The sequence below is a fragment of the Argiope bruennichi genome, chromosome 6 (genome assembly GCF_947563725.1).
Source record: "Argiope bruennichi chromosome 6, qqArgBrue1.1, whole genome shotgun sequence".
NCBI classification, from domain to species: domain Eukaryota; kingdom Metazoa; phylum Arthropoda; class Arachnida; order Araneae; family Araneidae; genus Argiope; species Argiope bruennichi.
In genome coordinates this window covers 107419170-107433504 of record NC_079156.1, presented here as the reverse complement: position 1 = coordinate 107433504, position 14335 = coordinate 107419170, and the positions used below count along the sequence as shown (strand labels likewise).

General features: G+C 26.0%; 1 protein-coding gene across 8 annotated transcripts in view; it reads left to right on the top strand.

Annotated features, from left to right (window-relative positions):
* Positions 1–14335, top strand: part of LOC129973074 (A-kinase anchor protein 13-like) — a 403154-nt gene that overhangs the window by 373403 nt on the left and 15416 nt on the right. For all 8 annotated transcript variants that reach the window (XM_056087445.1, XM_056087444.1, XM_056087446.1 and 5 more), the window contains 14 exons: positions 2647–2690; positions 5406–5497; positions 5642–5693; positions 5877–5929; positions 7356–7529; positions 7627–7752; positions 7844–7961; positions 8680–8729; positions 8822–8941; positions 10195–10276; positions 10354–10439; positions 11988–12171; positions 12545–12628; positions 13558–13631. In XM_056087445.1, the coding sequence (XP_055943420.1) occupies positions 2647–2690; positions 5406–5497; positions 5642–5693; positions 5877–5929; positions 7356–7529; positions 7627–7752; positions 7844–7961; positions 8680–8729; positions 8822–8941; positions 10195–10276; positions 10354–10439; positions 11988–12171; positions 12545–12628; positions 13558–13631 (1339 nt within the window). The remainder of the gene's footprint in view (positions 1–2646; positions 2691–5405; positions 5498–5641; positions 5694–5876; positions 5930–7355; positions 7530–7626; positions 7753–7843; positions 7962–8679; positions 8730–8821; positions 8942–10194; positions 10277–10353; positions 10440–11987; positions 12172–12544; positions 12629–13557; positions 13632–14335) is intronic.

Genomic DNA, 14335 nt, shown 5'->3' with positions numbered 1-14335 from the left:
ATTATTTATTTTGATCTGGGTAATTTTGTTTGCTTTGAAAGCAGAAAGCGCAAGGTCAGTGTGTGTGGTGAAAATTTTTCCTTTCTTTCTCCAAAGGCAGTGATAATGCGTGAAAAGGGGGGAAAAACTTCTTTTTTGTTCTTTCCTTATTGCGAGTTATGACTCATTCCCCCGGTTCTCGGACATTCTCTTCTGGATTCTTTTCGGCAAGTAGGCGCGGCAGAAAAAAAAGGGAGAGACTTCGTTCGACCAGATGTGCGATCACGTGACCTGGGTTCAAAGGTCTTAATTTTGCAAAATTAATGGTTATTAATTTTGCAAAAAAAGTAATTCATTGAACTTTTATAATTAGGTCATTCAATACTTAATAATCGTAATTTTTCATTTCTCTCCCCCCCCCTTCTCGAAACTGCAAAATGTCGGTAGTAAGTCCGTAAAAGTTTCCGGGGATTTTTTGGGGTCCCACAAACACCCCTGGTGATATTTCATGCCTGAATAGAAACCAAATGCAGTAATTCCCTGGTGTAAGCAAATTCAAAATTATGAGATTCTTTATTTTCATCTTCCATTTTGATTGCTTTCCATTTTATAATATGATAGCAATGCAGAATTCTGATGTAGAAAGAGATTTCATAAGTTATATTTTCCTAAAATGACATAGAAACAAAGTGAAACTTATCTTGTTGCTCCTCCAACAAAGTTGTAAATTTGACATGGCATTTAGGTTTGGAAATTAGTAATAATAAAATCGACTCACATACCAAGAGTTGGAAGTCACTAGACTTGCAAAAATTCTAGAATAAATTGAAGCCAACACCTCATATCTAGATCTACCAGAAAAAGCATAAGAGTATATCTAGATCTGCAATTATGTCAGATCTAGATATACACCTCATATCTAGATCTGACAATTGCAGCTTTGACTGAAGATCTTTGCTTGTTTGAACAAGGTTTACACATTTTAGATTGTAAGCTATAATGAAGAAATTATTTTAGTTACAATGAATATAATTTTAAAATTATTAGCTTACTATGAAGAAATTTTATTTGTGGGCAAAAAAAGTTCGATAATCAGATGTGGAGTTAATGTCACTGAAATAATTCATGTAATAAATACATCTATATAAATATGTTCTATTTAGATTCGTTATTTGAAAGTAGCATTTTTAATGCAAAATTTTCTTTTGAGTAGCTATTTTCCTTGCCCTTACTTTTGATAGAACATTTATTTATATGGAAAAATTATGCCTCAACTTGCACATTTTTGTCTGGTCTTTTTTTAACTTAGAGGTTATTATTTTATAATAAAGATATAGTGCATGTAAATGGTGATTTGCTTCATTGTCTCACTTATCCATTTTCCATAAATTAAACACAAATTGAGTGTAATAATTCAAAACTGAGAAATAGCATGTCAAAAATTTCAAGATTGGGTTGTTGTCCCTCTTCCAGAATATATATATATATATATATATATATATATATATATATATATATATTAGCATTACTATGGTTTTATGGAACTGAATTGTCAGTTGGATCATTGGAATATGATAGCTCTATTAGATTACAATACTTGATTTTCATTGTTGGAAAAGTTTAAAAATTGCTAATAAATATTTCTATAAAACTGATTTTTACGAATTTTCAAAATTTTTCGAAGCTTGTCTCATTAAAATACAGATTTTTTTTAGTTCCATGAAACAATTTTAGTTATGTTTCAAAATCATTTTAAAATATTAAAATTTCTTTTAGAAGAATCTGCTTCTAAGATTAAACGCATATTCTGAATATGGTAGATGATATTATAGAAGACGTATAATGTCCATTACCAAATTGTTTTCCACTCTATGGCTTACCATATATTTTTTTTGGAGGAGGGGGGGGATTCAATTCATTCAGGAAAAAAATGAATTAATTCATTTTTATTGAGTTTATTTATGAATGTATTATATCTGAGTTATGTTGCATTTTCATCAGTGAGTTTATCTGTTTAGGGTAATAAAGAATTTGGAATGATCTTCAATTGTAAATACTCTTACATCATTGAATCTTTGTGATTTTTTTTCTGTAAAGCTTTCATTGTAGAACAAGTTATCTGTGTATAAAAACTTTGCAGATAACTTGTGAAAAAAATTGCTTATTGCCTTATTGTTATATAGTCTAAATAGTAGTGTATTAAATAAAATTACTTGCTGTTATAAAATAAAATACTGTAATTAAATAAAATGGCAAACTTTTATAAAATCTTGTAAAGATACTGCTTTTTTGTTGTTCGTAGAGTTTGAACCTGAAATATTAATTTTTTTTTTTTTCAAATATACAAATGATACTGAATGTATAAAAAAAATGATAAATTTCTTAAAATTTTAATTTTTAATTCTTTGCATTTTATCCAGGCTAAATTCCATTGTTCTTATTTAGTTTGTTTACTATTGTCCTTTCATTGTTCATTTATTTTAGTATGTACAATAAAAGATTTTCTTAAATTTAAAAAAAGAAATCTGGGGGGGGGGGGACTGAAGAAGAAACTTATGAAGTAAAATCATAAAAAAGTTATACATTAATTTTGCTGGAATTTTTTATAGTTTCTTTTTTTCTTCAAATTATAATGTAACTTACCAATTTCTATTATTTGTTTTGTAGTATACTGGAGACAAATTCTGCATCTATGGAATCTCTAGATGATGGTAAGAATTGTTTAATCTTTTTGTGAATTTTTATTCATTCAGTTGGTTTTGGTGCTAAGCTTATTTTAAAAGTAACTATCGTTACTCAAGTTTGTTTTAAACTTCTATTGGAATCTTTACTGAGGTTCAAATAGAAAATTTAAAATCACACAGTTTTTTGCAGGATCGGTTTCTTCAGCATTGGTTAGCAATAAATATTGCAAAGAGAATCTGAACTTAAACACCTTATTATAATTTTTAATTGAAATTATACTTATCATTAATTAGGTACTTCATTTTCTTATTTTCCAATACTGAGGTAGCAACAAACTTTTTCTGATGGATGTAGGTCAAGAAAGTTTTGTTAATGCCCCTGTACAATTTGTTTGTTTGTTGTTATTTTTGTAGGAGGATCATGAGTTTTCCTTTAGTCCATTTTCATAATTAATTTGAAAAATTTGGCTGTTATGTGTTTCTTTCTAAATTTATTGAATAGTAATAATATCAATAAAATTTTTGGTACAGCATTAATTTATTACTTTGTGTATTTCTGCTCTTATAATATTGACAGGATAAAGCTGTTGATACAGGAATTATGTCACTCTATTTAATTAAAAAAGCATCTGTTTTTGGATAAAAAAAAAGACGGTTTTAATTTTAATTTAATTTGTTCCAATGTCATAAGTAATAATACATTTTGACAGTGAATTCCTTTAATTGAATTTAAACCTTACAGCATTGTAGATGAGTTTTTATAATTGTTAGTGTTTTAGTTTGTTTAAATAGGGTTTTAAAAAAAAGGAGGAATATTTTGGTAATTTGTTCATTTTTTTCTTCTTTAAAATAAGTTCAACTGCTCAATAATTGTGCTGTATAGTTTTGCATTCTGAATTTATAACACTTATTGTCAGATTAAGATTATTATATTAAGATTTCCCATTTTTACTATATATTTAAATCCTCAAGTTTGTGTTTATAAAATGTTATGCTTCGATATAATATTATAAAAACAAACAGGAGTTCAAATGGGAAGAAATCATAGTAAAATAGTGTTATAACCTTATAAAAATACTCCAAGTACATGGTGTCATCTGTTGGGAGGGAGGGGAACAATGAAAATAATAACTGTATAAACTTAAAGGACATAAGGAATAAGGAGGGCATTTCTACATAGAGAACATAAGGAATAAAAAATGCAAACAAATTCATTTTAGTGGAGAAAATTATTGTGTTTATCATCTAGGTTAAATCTTAATATTATTAACAAATATAATACTAGTTAATAAAGTTTCATGTAGATAAAGAACATTCATTGATTCATTTGCCCTCTACCCATATTATTAAATTCTGTATTCAGACTAAGAAATATAATGAAGTTAAAAGAATATATTGGACAATATTTTAACTTTTCTTTCCTAACCAATTGATAAACAGAAATACAAAGATTGTAATATTAGCATTTAAAGTGCTTTGCATTTTATTTGAGGTAATTTCTAGGAATAAAAATAAAATCCTCTAAAATGCTTATCTCTTTTTTACTTTCTCATATATGAAGTATACGAAAAAGAAAATATTGTAATAAAAAAAAAATTCAATTCGAGAGCATTAAGAAACTTCAAGTTTTCAGATTTCCCCTAAATCAGAAAAATGTATTGAACTGTGCAGATAAAAATTGGTATGTGATCTTCACACCCAATTTAAATATTGCTATCAAATTTTAAATGAAATCAATTAAAACAAAATCCAACTGTCAATACAAGTACTGCAACACATAAAGAATTAGGTAGATAAAGTTTGATATTCAGGTCTAGATATATAATGTAGATTGGTATCTTGTTTGGAACTGAATTTGTCATGAGGTTGACTGTTTGTCTGTATTTTTGGTTAGCACGCTAATGCTAAAACTCAAAAACATAACAGCCCAATTGAAGGAAATTGTTTCATAGTTCAGCATCTAAAATGTAGATTCATATCAAATTTTGAATTAGTCAAATAATTGACCATTTGTCCGTCTTTACCATTGTATTTATGTAAATGTTGTAAATCAAAATCATAATGACTTACATAAATGAAATTTATTATGTTATCTTTTAACTTCTATTGTAATTCTATACCAAATTTTAATTCCAGTCGATCAAAAAAAAGTGTCAAAATATCTATTCGATTTCCTGGACTTTGTGTATTATTGTGTATATTGAATGTCAGCGATTGCCAAAGATCACTTTTGAATTGGCTCTTTCATTAATATTGGTTGACAATCGGACATAGTTGATACAAAAGGGCTGTTTTTTCTTTATTACTCTTTAAAACATATTATTGTCATGTGTGAGACTACAAAACAAAAATTGTGCCCATCGTAGCATTCATGGCCTTATCCGAAGTCTATGATTTCATTCTAAGAGATGAGGTATCACCTTTATTATAGAGCTTCGAAGAAAGTTTCAAAAAGGCTACTCCCACTGGTTTCATGTGCATTTTTATATATGCATTTCCCATCATTTACACTTAACCATCATTTGCATCACTATTTCTCTGCTCTGTCATAAATTGTAAAAGCAAGGTAATACTGTATTTCAAAATCAATCATTTTGTTAAAAAAAATTTGAAACTCAAACCTTTCTGTTTATGATGTTTAATGATGTAGCTATTTAGCTTTATAATAAATTAATTCTGTAATTGTGATTTTTTTGTTAAATGGGAAGATTTATATAATCTGCTCTTTATGACTTTTTTAAGGTTGCCAAGGAACAAGTGACGTTGAAGACGAAACCATGCTTCAATTACTCGATGATGAACCAGAATCGTGGAATGGTACCGTAGATAAAAAGGTAAATTTTATTAAAATTTATTGTGATTCAGTAAAGAGTTATAATGATATAGCCATTTATTGATTCTATATATAAAATTTCAAAGCTTATTATATGTTATAAACTAAATTTGCTTATGTTATTGACTCTTTTTTTTTATTGTAGATTCTCAAGAAATTAAAAGACAAGGATTTAAAAAGACAGGAAGCAATATATGGTAAGTAGCACCACAAAAGTGAATTATCTCTGGAAAAATGTGCAAGTTTTGTGTATGACATTGTAACTTAATTTTTAATTGGAAACTATACCAATTGTGAAAATAATTAATTAGCAATAATTGTAGTTATTTAGAATAAGTTATAAAAATTATATATTCATTATGTATTATTGTAAATTTCAGAGCTTATTCTAACTGAGAAGCACCATTGTCTTACACTAAAAGTCATGCAGAGGGTAAGTTTTTTTTCTAGTATTTTCAAAATAAATTTCATTAAAGCTGAACTGAAAAAACTCAGCTTAAAAGCAAATTTTGGTCAAAGATGGTATTTGTTATCTAAAGCATTTGTTTACCATTCATTTCATTTATCATAGATTTTATTATAGGTATTCGATCAATTTGATTGGAAATTCTCAAAAGATAAATATATAATTTCATACTACGCTTATTCATAAATAATACAATAATTGCAATTATTATGACTGCTATGTTTAGACCCTATATTTTATATTATTTAATATAAAATATTTAATATAAAATATTATTTAATATAAAATATTATTTAATATAAATAATATACTGTCTTATATTATTTTTTAATATAAGACAGTTTTTAAAAAATCTTTTGAAAATTTAGGAAATAGAAACAAACTATGCAGTTTTTAAAAAATTGCTGGTACCAAAAAAGTATATATCATTGCTAAATTTAATTCTAGAAACTATTCTTGAATTTATAAAGGTTACATTTTCAGTTTAGTTTTAGTTTTTCATTCTCATATGTTAGCTGTAGTTTTAAGAAACCTTTAGTATCCTACTTCCATCTACTCATCTTTAGTAAAATGGTATCAAACTATACAAATGAAATGCAATTCACCAATTCTTGTCCACATTATTCCTTGTTTTTGCATTCTGTAAGATGTTAATTGTTTAATAACTGCTATGGGGGCACTAGTGATCCTCAGGCCGATATAAATTACATTGCAAGAAATTCAGTGCTGCAGTCAACATATTAAACATAAAATTCAATTGTCCAATTTGTTTTCAGTCTGAACTGTTTGCTAACTTATTTACTATTGTATATCTTTGCAGTTCTCTGATGATATATGTATCAAAAATATTAGCATCAGAAAGAAAATTGCTATTTTGAATAAGCTTATTGATATTCATTGGATATAACAAATTGACAATGAGTGACTGTCAAATATTGAGTTATAAAGATAGCTTTCTGATTATGGCATCACTTTATTTAGGTTTTATATTTTATAAATATGTACAAATTTTTAATTTATAGTATTAAATTTCATAGAAAAAAGAAGTAAACATAGTATTTATGTTACAAATGTATAATTCTCCTGAAAAAAGTGCTCTTCTACTGATGTGATGTAGAAATTTAGTGAGGAAAAGAATGAAGGCTCAGATACTGTGCTCATCATTTGATAATAGAGTGCAATAGCTATTCTGAAATGCCCTTTATATCACCCAAACAGGATAATAATTTAATTTTTTAATACATTTAATATTGAAAATAGAAAGAAAAAAATATTTTTTCATGTGAAATTAAGTGAATGTAAAATTATTAATTCAATTCTATATCAGATTATAAATGTAAAGAGTGCCTATTTTTATAATTTATTCCTGCTTATATGTAAAAAAAATTTCTAGGTCTTTGCTAAAGGAATGATACAAGAATTGAATCACTCCAAAGACATGGTTCAGAGACTATTTCCATGTTTAGAACTTCTCCTTAAATATCATCTAAGCTTTTTACAAAAGCTTCGAGAACGACAAAGAATGGAACCTGTAGTGTCGCATATAGGAGATGTTTTGTTGCATCAAGTAAGCTCATTCAACCTGGAAATAAATATCGTTTTTGATTTCATGCATTTATTTTAAGCTGAAAGGCTATAGTTTACATAATTTTAAATTTTTACAGTTTACTGGGCAAAGTGCAGAAGATTTATGCCAGTATTATTCACAGTTCTGCAGTCAGCATAAGGAAGCTCTTTCTTTGTATAAAGATATTCTTAAAACTGACCGGAAATTTCAATCTTTTGTGAAGGTACATTTATAAATTTAAAAATAAATGTTTGTGAATTTTTTTTCATACAATTTAGGGGTAATTTTTAATTTGGACTTATTTTGTTTTTTAGAGATCTTCTACAAAGCCATTTTGTAAATCTAGAGGTATTCCAGAATGCATATTATTGATCACTCAACGTTTAACTAAATACCCTCTTCTTATTGATGCTTTAATTAAAACAACAAAAGGTAAGATAAACGAAAATATTTATTTCTTAATTTATTTTTAATTTTATATCATTTTATCTCTTCACTTTTTATATCATTTTAAAGGCTTAACACCTTAAGAATGATTTTTTGTTAAAATTTTAGTATGAAAATAATTTAAAGACTGGAAAAAGATTGAAAATTTGGAAATTAAGGAAATTACAAATTTTTATTGCATAGATATAGCATATGTGTACAAGTAATGGAATACTTTGAATATTAATATGACTTCGAAATTAAGAACTGCTGTTCTCTATTTTGAAGGTATGACATTAATGAAACTCAATACAGCCTTTTGTAAAACTTTAGAAGTTGAAAAGTGGAAATTATTTTGCTACATCAAAAAAAAATCAAAATAAGAAATATATATTGCACATAATTTGAAAAATCTGGAAAGATGTGAAATGTTATGATTTCAGTGTTAATAAACGATTTTCTACTTTTTCTAATAAAAACTATTATACGGTGGATGTTAGCTTTGATTAAATTATTGTTGCTCATATAACAAAAAAAAAACAAAAAAAAAAAAACATTTTGAGTCATGATTCATAGTAAGATGTAGATTTTTCTTGATTATAGAACTTGCAAATTTAAAAACAGAAAGTAATATTTTATTAGAGGTTTTAGATATAAACTTTTTTATTCCCATGTTGATCAAACAAAATTTTTGATTTTAACTAATGTTTTAATTCTATTCCAGATAATAAAGTGGAAATTGAACGACTGCATAAAGCTTTGATTAATATAAAGGTATGTCATTTTCAGAATATTTCATTCAGAATACATTTAGTTTAATTGTTTTTGTTTTTCTTGTAATTTAAACATTAAATTTCTTTAATCAGGAAATAGTGGAACAAGTAAATGCAGCTGTGGCAGAAAAGGACAGAGAATCTAGACTCTTAGAAATTTATAACAGAATTGATGCAAAATCGACTGCCTTTTTCAGAAGAAAAAAATTTAAGGTATTTTTTGCTGCATACCTATTATTTAAAATAAATTCTTGCATTTATCATTATGTGTAGATTTGATTTATATTCTTTGAGATGTAATATTTTATTTTTAAAGTTATTTCTTGCTATTTTGGGCCTAAGTATTTCAAACATATTAATTAAAAGTATAAATTTCTATAATTGTTGCTTATAAATGCAAATTTATCATTAAATGTAAAATTCGGGTTTTTTTTTTTTTTTTTTTACTGTAAAATGCAACTTTAAATTTTTTTTTTTTTTCAGCATGTAATATATTTTAAATTATCTTTGCAATAAATAATAAATCTAAGTGTATTTCTAATTTGGTACGCTGTGCAATCTTTTTTTTTTCTTTTTTTCTTTCTAACACCATCTTCATATAAATGCAAAGCTGCTCCTTAATAGTTATACTTTTAGAATTGATATGTAATATTTGTGCGTACAAACTTTTATGCTGGAAATTCATCTGATTGAAAGTTTCTTATGTTCGATAGCTAACGGTTATCTAATTATCTATTTCAAGCAACTGCTTTATGTATATAAAAAAAAAAAAAAAATTAGTTTTTAGAAAATTGTGTGCATATGAAAGTTACTCTACTTTTGTTAAATAGGCTTATATTTATTTCAAATGTGAGGAACTTAAATCAGCTACATCTATTTTTAAGTAACATTAGATTTAATTCTTAGAATTTAATATTCCTGTGAATGATAAATTACTTTAAATATGGTCTCAGGTTTGAACATTCATTATTATGTGACGATTTGAATTTAAAGTAATATTTTAGTTAATGATTTTTTTAAAATCTTAAAGTATCTTGAATGTTTGTTATTTTCAATTCTTTTCTATTACATTCTGTAAATGTATTTTTTAGTAGAAAAAGGGATATATATAGATATATATATCCATTTTTCCACTGAAAAATACATCTACAGAATGTAATAGAAAAGAATTGAAAAGAACAAACATTCAAAATACTTTAAAAATTTTTTTAAAAAAATCATTAACTAAACTATATTTTAATTTTATGTTTGTTATTGTAAATTTTTTTTCTCCCTCATAATTTATTTTAGAGAAATATTAGAAGTTACATTATTCATTTTTATTAAAATTCTATCAACCATTTTATTGGATATTCTGCAATATTACTTTTATGCTCATTTTGTATAAAATGCATACATTTTCTTTAAAAGATAATCCTGTTTAAAATTTAACTCATTATATTGTATCTGTTTTCTTCTCATTTTAGAAATCGGATTTATTGTCTGATGGCCGGAAACTTAGATATGAAGGAACTCTAGAATGCAAAAGTGCAAGAGGGAAAGTTATAGGTATGTTAAATATTTGCTATTCCTTACTCTATGATATTTATTTCGTGCAACTAAACTAAAATGCCTTAATTTTTCAGATGTGCATGTAATAATTCTGTCAGATGTAATAGTGCTGCTTCAAGAAAATAATCAAAAATATACATTTGCATCTTTGGATAATAAGGTAAATAAAGTTTCATTTTCCTTTTTTTTTTTTTTTTTAACCTTTATTTTAATATTATTTTGGGCATATTACTTACGATAATAAAGTCTTACTTATGATAATAAAGGAGGGTATTTTATTATTGACAATTTCTGCAAATAAAGACTGATCAGGAAATTAGTAAATACTAAAATACAGTAATAAATACAAAAGTTGTAACTGTTTTGAAGTGTGGCCTTGACCTTTCCCATTTGTCTTTGACCTTTGCATTGTTATTTGTTTTTCTGGATCTAGGTCTGAGGTGTTAGTCTCCACTGAAGCATTTTGTTTGTGCCTTTCTATAAATTGCATTATAATACTGTTCTTATAACTTAAGCATATTATTAATCTCACTCAAATATTTATGCCAATCATAGTTAAGATGAAACAGTTTAGAGTCAGAGTAAGCATTCTGTGACTGTATTACATGCCATAAAAATAATGTAAAATAAATGTGTAAACTTACATAATCATTATCTAAACAATGAAAAAATTTTAAAAGAAAATTAAAAATTATTTGGATGCTTCATCATTGACATAAAAAAAATATCATCAGTAAGCATGTTTGGAATTAATAGAGAATTTTTATTCTATTTCTGTTCTATTTTTCTATACAAAAATAAACTCATCATCGTCACCATCATTTCTCTTTACACTAATATGGTGCATGAGGCCATAACAGCAAGCATGCCAATCAACACAGTTTAATGCTGCCTTTCGAGCTCATCTTCAACTCGACCATCCGAGTACATCCAATGTATATATCAGCACAATTGTATTATTTTTTTGGCAGCATTCTGTGTATATGTCCAATCCATGTCAAATAACAATTTTAATTTTGGTGAAAATAGTTGTAGAAAAATGTTATTTTATTATGCATTTCAATATGTGAAATTTTATTTGGCTATATATTTTAAGAATCTTTTTGGGGCAAGTAGTTTATAAACAAGTTTTTTTTTTTTTTTCCTTCTTCTTGTGATTTAGTAAGTTTCCAAGCTTTATTACCTTAAAAAAATACTTCTAATACTGTTACATTAAACACATTTAGTTTCAGAATACTGCTTATATTTGAGGCTTTTTAGATTTTGTTCATTTGTCTGAATAAATGATGGCCCTCTCTTATTCTAGTTTTTTTTTTTCTCTCTTTTTTGGTGGCTACTATTTTATCAATTATAATTCAAAGATATGAAAAACAGTGCATCTTGATTTCATTTTAATTTACTAAAAGTAATCTTTACTTTTACTATTTATTTTCATCTTCTGTTTTGTTTCATTTTCAAATCCAGCTTATTCTATTGTACTTAAATTGTCCATCAATTTAAGTACAATAGAATAATATAGGCAAAATTTAAGTCTTCCTGTGTGGAATTGAAACCCTAATGTATTCATGATATTCAATGTCTGTCATTATCTTGTCTATTACTATTATGAAAAGCATTTTAAATAAGAGAAAAATCTATTTTTTAATATGCATCCCTCATATATATTTTATTAATGTATGTTTGTTATATTCTAATAATTTTGTTCTAGGCTGCTGTTATTTCCCTTCCAAAATTGTTGGTTCGAGAAAAGGCTGGTCAAAATAGTAAAGGCTTATATCTGATTTCTTCAAACCCAAGTGATCCTGAGATGTATGAAATGCTTGCTTCCTCGCCGAAAGACAAAAAAGTGTGGTTGCAAGTATTTCGGGATGCTGTAGCTATGGCCACTCAAGGTTTGAATGCAGTTTCTGTTTCTATTAAAAAACTATTACTTTTTATTAAGTGTAATAAATAATTTCTCAACTAAAAACAAGTTTTATTACTCAACATCAAAATGCAGATGATAATGTTTTTGATGCTTCTTCCGCTTAAGAAGTATTTAATCTGCTTCAAAATAAAAGAAAAAAATATTGCACTTCATACCTCATATTAATACCCTTTGTTTTGTAAAAAAATGGGTTTCTCAGTTATTTTCTTTTTACTACTTAAAGTTGGTAGCTTTTCCAAAGTACAGTAACTTCTGATTGAAAATCTGCATATGAATAGCAATAAACGTTTTCAGAAAATTTATCATTGTAAGTTAACTTTTAACAATTTTTCATATAGAAGCTAGAGCAACTGCTGCACTAGAGGTGGATGAGGATCAAGGTATAGAAGATGAAATAGCTACGAAAATCTCAGACTTATGTGGTATGTGTATTTTCAGAATTAGTTTTGAATTGTAAATAAAGTATTATATATTTTAATCCAATTGAATAGAAAGGTTCCTTATATTAAATATATAAATATGATGCATATGTTTAATAGATGTTATAGTTAATATTGCTAATCTGCGAATAAATCAGGAAATTTGTACATGAAAGAATTTAAAAAAACATTTAAAAATTATTGTTTGACCTTTTGCTAATACTTTAAAAATATTTTTAGCTTAAAAAACATGTTAACTGAACCACATAAATACAATTTATGGGAAGCTATATTATATTGTTTGATTACAAAGAAAATAGTAACACTGTTGGACATTCTGAATGGAATGCAACTTGCAAAAAATGGCTTTGGGAATTTAAAAATGATTTCAATATGCACAAAAAAAAATCAGTTGCAGATTTTTGAATCAGTACTTGATAAAACCATCCATCGTGAACAATACAAGCAGCAGTGAATGAATCAAAATGTATTGCGAAATTCCATCTTACAACAAATATAAAACGGTTTAAACAAATATAAAACTAGTCAAATTAAATAAAGGAGGCAAAAATTAAACTTTTTAATTTATGTATATGACTTGCTGCATTTCGTAAACATTTAACATCAAATAATAGAAATTTTATTAGGCATAATCTTATTTATAATAGTAGAATAACATCATCTAGCTAGGTTACAGATCGTTATTAAGTTTCAATATGTCAGAATTTTAAAAAATGGAATAGATTGCCAATGAATATTAAACATTTTGCAAAACTTCTTTGAAGATGAAAAAGTTTATTGCTTTTCTTTTGTTTATTCTATTTTTATAGATTGAAACTATGTTAACTTCAAACTCAATAGTTGATTTTTGATTTATTTAAATTGTATTTAGAAATATATACTCTAAAAATATTTTCTACAAAATTTTGCAGCAACCATGCAAGAAAAAGATGTTGAAATAGTAACATTATGCGAAGAAAAGTTAAAAGCAATGTATAGTGCTTTGGTAAGTAAAACATGCTTTCAATGTTATTAGATATGTGTTTCAAGTATTTGCTGGGGAGGGGGTTATATATAAATTTCTTAAAAGAAAATTCTTTATCACGATTTGTAATTCTATTCTGAACTGTCAGCTGAAACATTGTAATAGTAGAGAATATAGTTGACATTTAATACCTACTTAATGTATTGGGAAAATGAGTATATTTTAAGTGGATAAGTTTAGTAGTTAATTATTTTTAATTAGAGATATAAGTCTTAAACTATCACTTTGGACTCTTCAAGTACTTGAGCTGCTTATTTTTTTATGATTTTTATTCTTATTAAGATTTAAACAATTTTTTCTTAGCAATAAAAGCATTGTAAAATGTAGGTTTAAAAATATTTGCATCACAGGAATTACTTTTATATTTATTTATTAGAGAAAAAATTGATATTGCAGAGATCTAAGTAAAGGTATTTGAATATTTATTTGTATTTTTAAAAGTTATTAGAATTTTTTAAAGAAACTATCCTTTTTATTTTGTTTCTATTGAAAAGATAACTTTTAGTTGACTGCTGAAAAAATGTTTTAACTGTTGGAATCATTTCAAGTACTTTAACCTTTTAGATTCATGATATGTCAGATAAAATTTTATTCTTTCTAAATGCTGAAAAGTAAAATTTGATCATTGATGCATTTATAGAAATAACAAAGAATGGTGTGTGTGT